The sequence below is a fragment of the Eucalyptus grandis genome, chromosome 11 (genome assembly GCF_016545825.1).
Source record: "Eucalyptus grandis isolate ANBG69807.140 chromosome 11, ASM1654582v1, whole genome shotgun sequence".
NCBI classification, from domain to species: domain Eukaryota; kingdom Viridiplantae; phylum Streptophyta; class Magnoliopsida; order Myrtales; family Myrtaceae; genus Eucalyptus; species Eucalyptus grandis.
In genome coordinates this window covers 43825418-43841864 of record NC_052622.1, presented here as the reverse complement: position 1 = coordinate 43841864, position 16447 = coordinate 43825418, and the positions used below count along the sequence as shown (strand labels likewise).

Below are 16447 nucleotides of genomic sequence, written 5' to 3'. Positions count from 1 at the left end.
AAAGTTGCGGCTGGATTTCCACCCACAAAAGACGCTCAAAGGATGTGGGAGAATATCAAAGAAATGTACGGCAAACTCGACCGTGCCAAATTTTTTTCGCTCATGCAATAATTGAGCAATTTAAAATAGGGGAATATAACAGTCACGGCTTGTTTCAACAAGCTATCGTCTTTATGGAATGAACTAGAAGCCGTCGAGGAAAAGCTCGAGGGGCCAGAATCGACATTAAAAACAAGATTCCCATCAAAGAGAGGGAAAAGGCTACGCGTTTTTTACTAATTTTGAAACGAAAATTACATTACCTTTCGCTCACGAGATCCTGGCCATGGACTCTGTTCCTCCGATCGGACGAATCTACCGGTTGGTCAGGCAGGAGGAGAGCCAACGACTCGCGTCGCCGGAGCATGCAAGGAACAACGACAGCATCGCTCTCGCAGCCCGCGACGAATGGAGAGATGGATCCGCAAAAACCCTAAATCGAGAGAGAAGAGGCAGATTAGGGTTCGGAGGAGGAGACGTCGCACGCTCCTTTAAAAGAGACGGCATCAACGGCCGAGATTCAATGCACAGATCGGATGGGCCAGATCATGCACGCGGATCGGACGGGCCAGATCACGCCCGCGGATTGGACGGTCTTCTTGTGCTTGAAGGCACAGATGAATCCAACAATGGATATGATTTCGTGACTAAAGGAGTGGACGACCAGATTCTTGCCATGTCGTCAAAGAATTTCTGACCGAATTTTAAGGCAAATGGTAAAATGTTTTGCGATTATTGCAAACGTTCTAACCATATGATTGACGGTTGTTGGAAATTACATGGAAGGCTTGGAGAAAAGGAGAAAAAAATATCAGCTGCCTATCAAGTGACTGGACCTACTGGCCAAAAGGCTTATCAACCTATCTCTTATGGTCAATATCAACAATTGATGCATGCTCTACAGAAATTGGAAACCTCCAACAAAGGAGGAAGTTTCTCGGGTATCTCACATTGCCTCATTAATTCAATTTCAAGAAAGGCATGGATTATTAATTCAGGTGCAAGCGATCACATTGTTTGTGATAAGGGATTATTTACAAGTCTAAATGAGGGATTAATTCTTCCTGTTACCATGCAATTACCCAACGGAAATATCACACGTGAATGTGACAAGAACAGAAAAGATTAGTCCTTAAATTACACTTGAAAATTTTCTTTATGTCCCGGAATTTCAATTTAATCTTATTTCTGTCTCAAGAGTATGCAAGGAGAATTCATGCCGGGTATTCTTCGATGCTGACACATGCTTCTTTCATGCCCCTTCGATTTGGCAGTGATGGGCTTGGGTAGTCTTTTGAAGGCCTTTATTTCTGGACACATTTCCCAAGTAATTTCAATTTTTCTAGTACACCTTTCAATAAGAAATCATTGTGTAATTTGACTACTAATGAAAAGAATTTCATTATGCACTTAAGGATGGGTCATAATACTTTCTTTCCCTATGCACAATGCCCCATATGCCCTCTTGCCAAACATTCACGCAATCCATTTCCTTTAGGAAATACTCGTGCAAATGAAATATTATCATTGATTCATGTGGATATCTGGGGCCCTTATCATACAGCAAATCATGATGGGTTTCGTTATTTTCTCACCATATTAGATGATTGTTCTCGTGCAACATGGATTTTTTTAATGCAGTCTAAGGGCCAAGCTTATTCTCATTTGAAGGCATTTATTGCTCTTTCGAAAAATCAATTCGGAAAGTCCATTAAAAGGATCCAAACTAATAACGGAAAGGAGTTCTTCAGCCATGATTGCATTTCATTATTTTCATCTCATGGGATTCAACATGAAAGCTCTTGTATATACACTCCACAACAGAATGGGGTGGTTGAGCGTAAACACAGGCATCTTCTGGAAGTTGCTAGAGCTCTTAAATTTCAAGCAGCAATTCCAGATGAGTATTGGGGAGAATGCATTCTTACAACGGCTTATCTTATCAACCGAATGCCTACTCGGGTATTAAATTAGAAAACACCTTTTGAAGTATTATTTGGCAAGGCACCGGAGCGGACACACCTCAAAGTCTTCGGGTGTCTCTGTTATGCAGCTATAATGGGCCCTCGAGACAAACTGGATCCTCGTGCACGTCGCTGTGTCTTCATGGGGTACCCTAATCTATAGAAGGGATACAGAGTCCTGGAGCTATCTACAAAAGAATTCTTTGTAAGTAGAGATGTTTTATTTCATGAAAATGTCTTTCCTTTCAATGAAAAAACACTCTCCCATGAAGAATCCGATACTCTAAGCATTCCCCGTCGGCTTGTGACAAATGATACAACATATCATGATCCTAATAATATACCACTAGCAGTATCTACTCATGATCATTATGTACAGATGAATCCTTCAGTGGCAGGACCTATTTCTGATGAGAATCAAGTTCCTACGAATGTCTTAAGGAATTCACTTGCAGATTCTTCTCCTAATGAAGAAGTTGAAGAAACCTTTCCTACATCAGCTAGGGAATCAACATCTTCACCTCCGAGAGTAGATCCTCCACGACGTTCTGGTCGAGCTACACGACCTCCTACCTGGACCAAAGATTATGTATGTGCTGCTCTCGACTCCCCAGGTATCAAATATCCAGTTTCATCCTATGTTTCCTTCAATAATTTATCATCAGAACATAGGTGCTGTATTAGTAGATTGTCAGAGGATAAGGAACCTGCTAGTTATAATGAGGCATCTGCTGATCCAAGATGGTAGAAGGCCATGGAAGCAGAATTACAGGCCTTGATTGACAATAAGACCTAGGATCTTATCACATTGTCGCCAAATTGTAAACCCATTGGCTGTAAATGGGTGTACAAGATAAAATATTGAGCTGATGGCTCCGTTGAAAGATTCAAGGCACAATTGGTTGCCAAAGGCTTCACTCAGTGGGAAGGGTTCAATTATTACGAAACATTCTCACCTGTCGCCAAAGACGTCATAGTACGTTCATTTTTTACAGTTGCAGCTATTTGTGACTGGTCTTTACACCAAATGGACATTCATAACGCCTTTCTCCACGAAGATTTAGATGAAGATATATATATATATATATATATATATATATATATATATATATATATATATGGACGTTCCTCGGGGATTACGGAGACAGGAGGAGAAGAAAGTATGTCGTCTTCGAAAATCCATTTATGGGTTGAAACAAGCCTCCGGGCAATGGTACGCGAAGTTTACAAGCGATCTTATAATAGTAGGGTTCCAACAGTCCCGACATGATTATGCCTTATTCACGCGAACTGAAGGTATGTCATCTATTTATCTGATGATATATGTTGATGATATTCTCATTACGGAAAATGATGAAGCTGCCATAGGAGATTTTAAGAAGTATCTACATGCAATTTTTCATATTAAATACTTAGGAGCACCTAAGTACTTTCTTGGCATTGAAATTGCCCATTCTGAACAAGGGATTTCGCTCGGTCAGTGAAAATTCATATTGGAGATTATTTCAAAAATAGGTTTATCAGGTTGCAAGTTAGCTGTTATTCCCATTGAACAGAACACGAAATTGACCACCGCAGATTATGATAAGGGAACTTCTCAAGAAGATGACTTTGTTTTGGAAGATCCTTCAAGCTACCAAAGGCTTGTCAGAAAGCTCATATATTTGACAATGACTAAACTTGACATCTCTTATGCAGTGCAGACTCTTAGTTAGTTCATGCACAATCCGAAGCAGTCACACCTGAATGCGGCATTTAAAGTCGTGAAGTATCTGAAGAAGTGTCCAGGTCTTGGAATACTCTTGTCCAAAAGATGCAACATGGAGTTGACAGCATATTGTGATGCAGACTATGCAACTTGTCCCATGAGTCGAAGATCTGTTACTGGATATTGCATCAAGTTAGGAGATTCTTTACTCTCCTGGAAGACCAAAAAACAGCCCACTATTTCTCTATCTTCAGCTGAAGCAGAGTATCGAGCTATGGCCAAAACTACTTGTAAGATATTATGGATTCGGGGTCTTCTTAAGGATCTTGGAATACAGGTACAAGGGGCAACAAAGCTATTATGCAACAATGATGCAGCTCTTAAACTTGCAGCAAACCCTATAGTGCATGAGAGAACCAAGCATATAGAGGTAGATTGCCACTTTACACGAGACAAGATCTTAGAAGGAGTCATTGAAGCAAGAGGAATTGGGACAACTGAACAGCCTGCAGACATTTTCACCAAACCTTTATGCCAAAGACAGCACACATATCTTCTGAACAAGCTAGGTGTCTTAGACATATACAAGCCACCAGCTCGAGGGGGAGTGTTGGAAGATATGCAGCTTGATAGAATATTTAATTGATTCTGATTCGATTTGTACAAATCAATTAGGATTAGATCTAGAATAGATTGATTTGTAGGATATTTAATTTCCTTGTTTATTCATACTCTTGTATTATAATCGCTGAGGATGTACATCAATACAATTCATTGAAGACAATAGAATATACAAAAAATTTCTCTCCATTCTCGAGTTCTTCAATCCCTTTACTTTTTCTTCATCTTCTTACATAATAGGCCCGGACAACGGCCTAGACGATGTTTGACAGGGCTTTTCGCAATCACTGCGGCTCGTGTCGCATTTGTCTTTTCTTGAAATACAGTGCGCATAAGTAAAAAGATCAAAAGTAATGATTCAGGAAAACTCTCGCCTTACGTAATCTCAAGCATCCTGAGCATCTTTCCATCGTTCCATCCATTCGCATGCAATTTCGTGTGAATCTTTAACTAAAAGCGAAAAAAGAAGACCAAGATCCCCATGTAACTTCTACAGCCGTGATAAGAGTCATCATTCTCACAAATCAATAGATCTTAAGCAAGAGTTTCCGTAGATTAATGTCATGCCAGAAGACAAAATTATGATAAATCATTGCCAACCAATGGTAGAGCAAGATGGTAAACTTCCATATTTATCCAAAGATCCTACATCTATCGCACGATATTCAATTCAGTCCTAAAATTTTCAATTTAACAAATTTAGTTATAAATTTTTCAAGAGAGTGAAATAAAGAACAAAGAAAAATTACTATCAAGGAAGGAAATATCTATGGATTAAAATCATCCTAGCATTTGTAATTAACTTCTAGAGTGGATAATACTTTAAAAACCGGAAATTAAATGGATTTCTTTTACACCTTAAATTGTCCGAGCATGTTGTGAAATTTGCTCAACACTATGCGCATATTCATCTCTATCCCTTTCAGTTTGTTTGGCTAGAGTTGTTATTTTAGTTTTTATCTTTTCTCGGGGTGTCAGTTGGCGGATTCATGATTTTATTTTAATTCAAGCGAAACATTTAAAACATTTGGAACGTACTTATGTTGCATATATAGGTTCCTATGAAGTTTCTCCACAATTTTTAGAAATGATCTTTGAAAAGTATTATCTTAAAAATGATCTTTGTATTGCTTGAAATAATTAGTCGATAAAAAATATTTTCATTATCAACAATAATTTATATGTAAATATTTTGATGATGAAAATATTATATGTTCCTTCATTTATTTAAGCGATACAAGTGATTATTTTTTGAAAAATATTTTTTATATTATTCATTTTGCGTGAAACAAACAAGGCATTTGACATGTAATTTGTGTGAACTTCCGCCATGGTACAGCCCTGCCTGCTGAACATGTCCAAGCTCCTTCGCCTAGTCCAGGACCTACACGAGCACAGAGCCGCGCCTCAAGACCGAGTTCCTCTTGTTCCTTGCCAAGTAAAATATCACAAACCTACCTAAAAGACATAGCATGTGCCTCTCATGAAATAATACTTTGAAAACTCAACCTCTCTCTTCTCAAATTTTGGATGGTCTTAAGTCTCTCTCACCTCAAAACCTAGTTTAAGAGATGAGACTTTTCTTCACACTTACAAACTGACCATCTATCATTTCCACAACCAATGGGGAATAAACCCTAACTATCTCCCCCTCATACATTGGGCTTAAGTTGGAGGACACAACAATCCTCTCTAAGTGAGAGTTGGGTCCAAACTTATTGGTAAGTTGAGCTCTAATACTAGTGTTCGTTTTTCTGGGGCCTCTTTCATCCCAAAAGCTAGCTCAAAGAATGAAATTTTACCTCCCACTTATAAACTGATCACTTGCCCTTTCCACAACCAATGTGGGATAAACCCCAACATGAAAGAGCTTTTATCAAAGATTGTTGCTTCAACTTCTACATGTCTCAGCATTATGTAGCCATATAAAAACCGGCTGAGCTGTGCAAAACCATAACAGCATTCCCTATTAGAACAGCATTTCCAGAGAGAACACGACGTGGAATGGTTCTTTTCGTTGAGAAAAGAGAGAGAGAGAGAGAGAAGAAAAAGACAGCGCAATTCTGTTTTCTTGTGTCTTGATGTGGGTTGCTTCGAAGTTAGGGCTCGAAGTTTTAATGAATCTGTTCAACAACTTTAGAATGTTGTCTTTATGACAGTGCTTGCGATATTTAGATAAGTGAACATTAAGGCTTCCAACTTCCAAGGCTCCGACCAAATAAAAACTGCCAAGGTTTACTTTCCGTCCTTAATTTCCTTGAATCTTAGATGACAGTTTAGCTTAATCAGGTTGCAGAGCATGCGAGTTTAAACAATTACTTTTTATAAGAACTCGGCCTTTCTCTTCCAAGGTATTTTATTCAACGGGTAATACTTGTACATATTATGTTGTACATCCATGCACGACATATGAAAAGGAAGTTCCATGGCCCTATGCCTTATCTAATACCTCCAGTGAATAAAGCAACGGTTATTAAGAACTGAACGTGCACCCTGTTGGATTGTTCCTTAACGCTTTCTAGACGTTAATGGTGAAAAGACTGGTTGCATTTGCAGATAGATTCTGTGTAAGCCAAGTTCTTTTCTTCTTCTTCTTTCTTGCATAACGAGGATACGAACTTTAGATAGGCAAAACTCAAGATCCATAAAATACCCTACTAACCCCATGGTTCAATGAATGCATGAGCCAAAGCCCAGGTGGGTGGCCCAAACATGGAATTGTTCACACTTGGCTGCATTAGTTTTGACCTCAACCACTTTTGTGGTTTTAATGCTTCTGACCGATTGTAGTGTGGATTCAATCAAGGAGTCATATACGAGAAGAGAATTGTCCAAGGGCCTGTTTGGTAATATTTCTACTTCAAGGAACAATTGCTTTTCAGAAATACTATTTTTCTATTTATATTTCTTAATAATTTTTTAATAAAAGAATGCATTTAGTAACTATAAAAATTTATATTTTCGAAATGGAAAAAAAAAGAGATGTTTAATGATCCATGAATTTTTTTTTTAACGTATAATTTCTTTTAATTTTTAATATTTTTTAAAGATTTTTTTTTTCTTTTTTTCCTTTTTTATTCTTCCTTGCCGCCGTCGACGCCAACCGGCGGTGACAGCGGTGACGGTTGGTGGTTTGACGATCGGTAGGTGGCAATCAACAGCAGCAGCTAGACAACAGTTGGGGGCTGCGATCGGCCAATGGCAACAATGGTCTACCGATAATGGTCGGACAGCAAGGGGCGACAACAAAGAACAGGGGCGGCAAGGAAGAAGAAAAGTAAAAAGAAAAGAAAATATAACTTATTATTATAAATTGTTCCCCGGGAATAATAAACTATTTTTTTTTTTTACTTCTTGTTTTTATTCTAAATCTATTCATCAGCCACTTTTCTATTTTGAAGAATAAAAAATTAGTTGATATTACCAAATGGATTTCTATTCTTTTTTTGTTCCCGGAAACAAAAAAAAATAGAAAAAACAAAATAGTAGGAATATTAACAAACAAGTCGTAAGTTTCTTTAGATATTACTTATTCATCCATAATCACAAGTTAATATTCGGTGCCGTTGCCGCAAAAAAAGAAGCTTTAAGTTCCAATTTGAAGAAACTATGAACGAGTGTTCTGAAATTGGATTATCATCACTGACATATATCTGCTGCTCTTTTTGAATATTAAAGCAGCTTGTGCCAAAGAATGAAGCTCGATTTTATGCGGCTTATCGACCTGCTTCCCCTTAGTTGGTAGTGCTCCGTTCGAGAAGAACAAACGTGATGCTGCTTTCTCTCACGAACTTAGAGACAGACGACTCATCGTGCTTCCGGGCGAATGAGTCAAAGAGCTCATCTAACATCTCTTCCCCAAGTTGCATTTTCTCCTTCAAGAGTCCCTCTGGAGCCGCTCTCCAGATAGAAGCCATCATTTTCCCCGTTGGAGGATAGGCTTCTGCTGATTCTTTAAATAGCTCTAGCATCTTCTTAATGCTGAAACGCCCATTCCTTTCTACTGCTTCTTCAATTCTTGGGGGGACCCGTAATACATTGGCAGGCTAAACTCATCCATTCTCTCTTCACGTATAGTTCCCTACACCAGAAAATTGAGGAAGGATACTGCTAGGGAAATCCCTCATAATATTTTGAAAATGATAAAATAATCAAAGACCACTAATGTATTTAATGATTGAGTAACTAGGTGAAATACGCACAAGCCTCTGTGTAGATGATATTCTAATAGAACTGTAAAGGATATCATCAACGATTATACTTGAAAGAAACAAAAGATATATTCTATGTTGAAGCTAAACTTATTCATATTGTGTTATGACAAATTCCAGACTTTAACTCTAAATATATTTAGATGCAAACTTTAAGGATGAATATGTTTAGACTCAAGTTTAAATTGTAAAATCTACTTCAAAAGGAACAAGTCCAGACTTTATATACATAACATAACACAAGCTCTGAACATGATATAAATTCATAATGAAACATGACCAGAACGTAACCACAATTCATAATATATATAGCGGTTAGTGATCTAGTTTAGATTTCACACCTAAATATATTTGATTGACTCAATCTTATTTGATTGGTATATCAATCTTGAGACAAGTTATTTCTTAACAGATAAGTTGTACTTACGGAAACCAAGACTCCAATTGTATGGGCGACCAAAATTAAGTTGAGATTTTGCCTCTATCATTCAACAACCACTCAATCTTCTTGATACAGTTTTGTCCAATGGGCAAATTGGAAAACAATCTTCTAGAAACTGTCCAACGGCTAGTTTGGAAGTGGAAGAGTATATAAGGAGACCAAGGTGTCGAGAAGCAAGTAAGAGACGAAGCGTAAAATCATAATTCCAAAGTCTAAGCGTACTTTGGTCATATTAAAAGTTTATGATTGTAAGAGAAGTACAGAAAGAGTGACTAAGTAAGATAGGGTGAACTATCACTAAGTATTGACACTCACAATTATAATCTCTTGTTAATCACATAATAGAATCCAACCATTAAGTTGTTAGTATGGGAGAATGGACATAAATTTAATGTAAGCCGAACCACTGTAAATCTTGTGTGCAATTTCTCTTATCTCTTTAACTCTTATCATTTATTGCTCAAGTTTGTTGCACACTCGCTGGATGTTTCTAAAGTCTGTATTACCACATAACAAATTCTAGAACAAGTTCCAAAATCTGATCCTTGTGCAGATTGATCTTGACTCATTTTATTTTGCATTAATTTATCAAGATCTTATAGAATTGCCTATTCACCCCCTCTAAAAAGTACTTGCTAGCTACTTCACATATTGTAGGCTCATTTGTTTTGCTGAAATATGAACCCTCATTCCTAGTATTCTAATGGAGAAGTTTTTCTTATTTGACGGAAATATACACAAGAAATCTAAGAATATGAACAGAAAATTTCAACAGTGATTTCAAATATTCCTAGCAGGACTCGACTAACATCATTTGTTTTATCTTCTTGACCATGTCCATGGGGCAAGATTCCAACAAATCTAAAGACATGTTGATAAAAACTTGAGAATGAGGAGCTCCGTCAGGACGGGTGATAAAGGTAAGCACCATTAGTCCTCCAAGAACAACTTCTTGCGCTCCAGCACAAAGAAAAACCTCCATGTCCTTAGCGAATTGTGCTGCGTATGCTTTGATGACTTCTTTGTTGGCATTGGGGTAAAATATCCTGCCTTTATTCCAGGCTGGAGAGCTCTTGTCCTGAACTTCTTTTGGAGCTCCTGAAGGCCAATGAAGAGCGAAGGAAGAGTAAAGAAAGTGGAGACGGATTTTGGGAAATAAGCGGCCGTAGAATGAACCCAGCACACTGGCTGCATGATATCGTCGGGCTGGTGGGAGTGATCTGAAGAGGGTGTTGAAAGCATTCCCCACATGATCGTTGAAGAATACTTGGAATTCAAGGATTTGAGAGTCGAGTCCTAGGGATTGGCACTTCTGCTCTACTACTTGAAGAACGTTGCTCACAGCGTAGAATGTGTTGGGCCCAACCGAGCAACCGAGATCGGCAATGAGAAAGGCTCTGGAGGAAGAAAATGCTTCGATGTCGAGATGCTCAGCTATTGCCTCCTGGATGAGTTTGCGGGTCCTGTCTATAGATGTTCTCCGCAGCAAGACATAGCACTCAAGAGCTAGTGAATTTCATTCTGGAGCGTTTGGCTTGAGCCGAATTCGAAACGAAAGAAGATACTGCAGTCCTGCCGCACGACGTGACGCATTTAGGAAGCATGATAGAAAGACCAAGAACTTTCGCCATAGGCATTCGAAAACATCCTGGTACGAAGGTTTTCTCAAAACTCTCGTGTTGGTTTCTCCAAACGGATCAGACACGGAAAAGAACTGAAATCGCACATCAACACGGCGTGCCTAACCTACCTGGCTGGAGGAGTTTCTGGAGTAGCCGTGAGGCCCTTCTCCGCCATTCATCGGAAACGCGTTAGACGGTCCCCCCATCACCGTGGTAATCTCTCAGTGCCTCTCCCTCGCCCTCTCTCTCTCTCTCTCTCTCTCTCTCTCTCTCTGTTTAGCTGCTAACCTTTCAACATCAAGGCAGAAGTTCACTGATTCATAGCGACCCTCTCTCCTGCTCGATAGAAAGAGAGAGGGAGCGTGCGCGTGAGCTGCGAGGGTGAAGAAGTCCTCTTTGGTCTTTTTATGCCTTTTCTTTTTCCTCCTCCTCTTCTTCTTCTTCTTTTTTTAGTTATTTATTTCAACTTTGATGCAACGCAACGTCTATGAATCAGTGTCGATGTCGCAAATGACGGGGTCCGAAGTGGGCACGTCCGTCTTTTCGCTGAGCGCCCCTTCCTCGGTTTGGGCCGCTGCCACGGCCCATGGATACGGCGAGATGACTCGCGATTCTCGGGCCCAGATAAATTTCTCGCGTTTCTCAGGCCCAGATATAGTGGTTGCCAACTCTGGTGAATTTTGTTGAAACTCGAACCAAAGAGAAGAATAAGGGCCCGTTTGGTTCGGCTTTTGGGGAATGCATTTGCCAAAATGCAAATACCTTTGGTGAAGGGGATTTTCCGAAATGCAAATATCGTTTGGTAAAATTTATATTGAAATACAACTTTGGTCAAAATACCGTTTAGTAAAATTTGCATTTGTAAATTACTTTTATTAAATTTTAAAAAAAAAAAAAAAAAAAATCTATTTTTCTTTTTGAAATCCGCCACGGACCGCTGGATCCGGCGGCGGATGGCCGGATCTCGCCGCTGGGTCACGCGACCTCGGGCGACCGTCGCCGGTCACACAAGGCGGCGGATGGCGAATGGGACTGTCGCCCGGGGTCGCGCGACCTAGGCGACCGTGCGACGGCCATGCGACCCGGTCGACCGTCGCCCGGGTCGCGTGACCTCGGCGATCGTCGCTCGGGTCGTGCGACCAGGCGACCAAGCGACGGCCCCGCGCGACCCAAGCGACTTTGTCGCCGGGTCGCTACACCTCGGGCGGCCGTCGCCTGGGTCGCGCGATCAGCGACCGACCCCTAGGTCACGAGATCCGGCGACGGTCGCCGGGTCGGGCGACCCTCGGGCGCGGTCGCCGGCGCGCGCCATCCCTTCGCCGGTGGTCGTCGGCCTCCCGATCGCGGCTTGGAGAGGTTGGAGAAGATGAACAGTAACCAAGCTACTTGCATTCCCAGGATGCAACTTGCCAATGCACCCAAAGAGTTCCATTGGGCTAAAGGTCTTTAGACTCCTTTGGAGATGCAATTGCATCTTGCCAAAGTCGCGCAAAAATACGAACCAAACGCGTTTGCATTTGGCCAAAGGACTTTAGAGTCCAAATGAGCATTTGCAATGCTGAACCAAACAAGCCCTAAGAGGATCTTCGGACGTGGCACGACTTTTTAGAAGAATTACCTACTGCAACTGAAATTATTCAATTTGCAGGACTAGCAACGAATATCAACTATATTCTACAAAAAAAAAATTACATGTATATAAATTCATGGGGACAAATGGGGCGATGATGATTCATGTACTTGATATTATATATATAATCCATATATCGATGAAGCATACTTCTTTCAAAGTTCAAAATATATCATGAAATTTTTTTTGCTAGAAATTAGTGTATCGCAAATATGAATTGAGATAAATTGCGCATTGACAAAGATATATTTAGATTGATAACATCAAATGGCAAAAGAAAAATCATATCTTTTCTTCATGAAGGGAGATAAATTGCACATAGGCACAGACAAATCTTCTGCCGTCCCTTTCCCTTTCACTTGTCAACAACCGTAACTTTCAAGAAACTTGTCTGAGACATTTAGTCAAACTTGGCAGATGTTACACAATGAATTCTTTAATTGGAGTGTAATCAAATCCGGTTCTCCTTCTTGCCCGATTGGCTATCATTCATCTGTCTTTTTTTTTCACCGTCGTCGAACGAGAGATGCATATTATTATCTCCTTTTTTATACGTCTATTCCGAATCTCCTCCTCCTTTTGGCCTTGCCTTTCGCTGTTCCTCGTCAAGGGCGGCGGCTTTCCCCTGCTCCAAGATTCAAACTTCGCAGCATTAAACTAACCATGGCGGTCATTCTCGAGAAACCCATCTCGCATTTGTTTATTATATACGAGGGATCCCGGCTCAACTGCATTGCTCAAGACGAAGAGAAAACCCGATCATGGCTAAGTTGAAGCTCATCGTCTCCGCCGCGAGCCTGTTCTGCACGAGGATCGAGTGGGCTCTGAAACTGAAGGGCCTCGAGTACGAGCTCATCGTTGAAGACTTTAAGCAGGGGAAGAGCGAACTGCTTCTGAAGAGCGAACTGCTTCTGAAGTCGAACCCCGTGCACAAGAAGGTCCCGGTGCTTTTGGACGATGGAGTCGCGATTGCAGAGTCGAAGGTTATTCTGGAGTACATCGATGAGAAGTGGAAGGGAGGTGATTTTTACCCGTTGTTGCCTCAAGAACCTTATGACAGAGCTCAAGCTCGTTTCTGGGCTCAGTTTGCTGATGAAAAGGTGACTCCTTTGACTTTTTTCCCCCAGTTTTTGTCTTTTTCTTCTTTTTGGGTATGTGTCTGCAGTTTGTTCACGTTATGATGAGCATGAGTTATGATGGAGCAGTTGTTTTACTAAATGGTTTTTGGGGAAAATTCAGAGTATAGTTTGCAATCTGATGCAATCTAGTTGTACAGACGGTTTTCTGTTGATTGACGTTCACTCTTTTGCCCACAAAGTTGATTGTGAGAGTTGAATTCGAATTGCTGTGCCGATGATTCGAGTCGAGTTCAAGCTTGTTGCTGAATTGGCTCGACTGTCTGTTAGATACTTCAATTGATTGTTCACTACAAAAGTACAAAACCGTGCCACAAAATTCCTCGGGTTGAGAATTGCATTTCTTTTGTCTGAGCAAAGGTTAAAGTTCCCTGTAGGGAGGAAAACCATATTAATGTAAAGGTGTGACGTTGGGGGTGGTATGTTTGCTTGCCTTGAATCTTCAGATTCCGTATTTGGATGCACTACATTGATAAATGCCAGCTCCAGAACAGCAAACTAATGGCAGGATCAATACTTTATAATATGGATGAAGCTCTTCGTAATCAGGACTTACTGGTTTAGACAATGAAAAAAGTTTACTCCATGAAAAAAGTTTTCTGATGAAATCATCTTAGCAACTGAGAAAGTCCACTGAAAAGAACGAACCCTTAAATTCAATAGATGGAGAAAATTAACCATAGAGGCGGCTTTGCCAAGGGATTTTCTATTCATGTATTAAAAGAGTTAATGTTATGCAATCCTCTTTAACAGTTGTAGATTTGTTGGCTCTATAGGTCAAATTTTCTTCCGGCACCAAAAATAATACATAATCCACATCTTTGAGAGATACGGGACTTTATGTCATGCATGTTTGTGGCCACAGCAGAATTACTTTCTCATCGAGTCAAATAATTCTTCTTGACAAGCTTGCTTTTTTTCCCCCCGTGTCATTGAGAACAGTGTGTCTTCGGCGCTTGGGGAGCCTGTTGTGCCGAAGATGGGCAAGAAAAGGAGAAAGCAGTGGAGACTGCATTAGAGTCTTTTGCATATCTCGAGAAGCAGATTGAGGGGAAGAAGTTCTTCGGGGGAGAGAAGATAGGCTATTTGGATCTTGTGGCCGGTTGGATCCCGCATTTCCTCGGCGTCTTGGAAGAAGCTGGAGGCATGAAGATAATTGATGCTGAGAGGTTCCCATCCCTTCATGAATGGGCTCAAAACTTCAACGAAATCCCGTTGATTAAGGAATGCCTTCCACCAAGAGATATGCTGCTTAACTTTATAACTGTTAGCCTGAGCAAGCTGCGTTCCTTAGCAGCGAACAAGCCATAAAATACACCCTTCATTTAGATTGGTGGAGTTGGACAAGGCGAGATGTTTTTCCCTCAAAAGTGTTTCTCGTGTATTTTTCCTTTTTTTTCCTCTATAATACTTGTAACCTTCTGATATAGTGCAATAATATGCTTATTCTGTTTGTGACCTTAAGCAGCTTTCTCCTGGTAGATTACAAGTGAATTCAATATTATCCCTGAGACTTTCTTGTGTAAGTTCCTAGAGGTTGAATGGGTTGATTAAAAGGTGTATTAGACCTCTAGGTAAATGACATCTAACTCTGGATCATTAGTTCATTTATGAAGGAGCTTTTTACCTTGCTTGCTCGGGCAATCTTTGGGCAAGAATTTAGTTTGGTGGCTCTGGGAACAAGGTACTCGAGTAGAAACATGCATTTTCACATAATTGCGAGGACGCCCTATGCAGTAAAATCCATATGATGTATGTGCAGTCCCTACGTGCCAATGTCTGACAATCCTTAGTGTTGGGTCTTCTAAATAAACAAAACCAACATCTTCACTGCCTCCCCCTGCTTCTGCCAATCTAACGTTCGAGTCATTGCTTTGATTTGCTTTTGTGAGACTGGTAAGCTCTTTCTATGCAGATGTATCCCCAACAAGAGTGTAGGCGCGATGTGAAGGTTGAAGTAGTACTCAAATGAAATAAGATTGAATCAGTTCTTGTGTGGCGTCATTGAATTAGCTATGGTTTACAGATTTTCAATGTGTTGAAATTGAATATAGCTTCAAAACTCAAACCCGGATGCTTGTCAAACTTGCAGCATGTAAAGCATTTGAATGGAGGGTTTTGATCATTTTAAAGTGCAATAATGAAACATTAGGATTAGATAATTATTTTAGCAAACAATTTTGCGGCTCTAGTTGTAAGTCACTTCAGGCACTTGTCATCTTTTGTTTTGATTCTGCTTATCAAGCCGACTGGCCCTGCTTTCGTTTTAATTCCTCGAGATTAATACGGACGTAAGTTGTAATATATTCTTGGAGTTCTTGTCTTGACGATTATCCAACCTTTATCTCACCAATAATGGATAGACTAATCATGCATTTACCATGAACTCTGCTGAATGTTGGGTTAGAAAGTTCCCTTGCTTGGATCTATCTGCTTGTAAAATTTGATGACTAGCAGTCCGTTTGAGCAACAAGAACATGATGCAGCGGTTCACAGACTCGAAAAATGGAGGAGACTTCATGCTTTCGAGTCCGCAGTAAAAAAAATCATCTAATGTCTCGTTCCTGAGTTGCTCCTAAAGGAGTCCCTTACTAACAGCTCTCCAATGCGAAGTTTGTGGAGGCCAGTACTATCACCTAAAGGGGGATAAATAGGTAATTATAAACAATTAAGGTGTAATTTAAGACAACCAAGTTTGATATCCCAAACAAACAACATATGATGAAAAGATACACAATGATTAGATCTTTCTATGTGCAATAAACCATCAAACAAAATAAAAGAGAGATAAAGGGATAGAGAAGATTGCACACAACAATTATAGTGGTTCAATTTATAGTAAGCCTATGTCTAATCTCTCACACTAGCAGTCTATTGATTGGATTTCACTAAAAAATCAATCAGAAGTTACGGAGTACTTCTCTACCCAAGTAATGATCATATCTTCTGATCTCACACTGTTACTCTTAGATAACTGCCTCTCAAATATTACAATTTTAGCTCACAAGACAAGTATAAAAATGTCAACACTCTTTTTGAACTTTGGAATTGCAGACTTCAGATTTTGTTCTTCC

At 40.1% G+C, this 16447-nt stretch overlaps 2 protein-coding genes across 2 annotated transcripts; one reads left to right on the top strand and one right to left on the bottom strand.

The window, feature by feature from the left end:
- Positions 1–9775: 9775 nt before the first annotated feature.
- Positions 9776–10782, bottom strand: LOC104427643 (loganic acid O-methyltransferase). Its single transcript, XM_039305364.1, has 2 exons — positions 10736–10782; positions 9776–10448 (listed from the first exon to the last, which is right to left on the bottom strand). Exons 1-2 carry the CDS (start codon positions 10780–10782, stop codon positions 9776–9778), a joined length of 720 nt encoding a protein of 239 aa, XP_039161298.1.
- Positions 10783–12972: 2190 nt separating this feature from the next.
- On the top strand, positions 12973–14837 carry LOC104429546 (glutathione transferase GST 23). Its single transcript, XM_010042395.3, has 2 exons — positions 12973–13337; positions 14316–14837. The coding sequence occupies exons 1-2, from the start codon at positions 12999–13001 to the stop codon at positions 14682–14684; spliced, it is 708 nt and encodes a 235-aa protein (XP_010040697.1). The 5' UTR covers positions 12973–12998; the 3' UTR covers positions 14685–14837.
- The last annotated feature ends 1610 nt before the right edge of the window (positions 14838–16447 follow it).

Bases quoted from the DNA above. Each gene is read 5' to 3' on its own strand.
- LOC104427643 (XM_039305364.1), bottom strand. From the start codon at position 10,782: ATGGCGGAGAAGGGCCTCACGGCTACTCCAGAAACTCCTCCAGCCAG. The intron at 10,449-10,735 runs GTAGGTTAGGCA...ATCTATAGACAG, and splicing joins CCAGAAACTCCTCCAGCCAG to GACCCGCAAACTCATCCAGG.
- LOC104429546 (XM_010042395.3), top strand. From the start codon at position 12,999: ATGGCTAAGTTGAAGCTCATCGTCTCCGCCGCGAGCCTGTTCTGCACG. The intron at 13,338-14,315 runs GTGACTCCTTTG...CATTGAGAACAG, and splicing joins CTCAGTTTGCTGATGAAAAG to TGTGTCTTCGGCGCTTGGGG.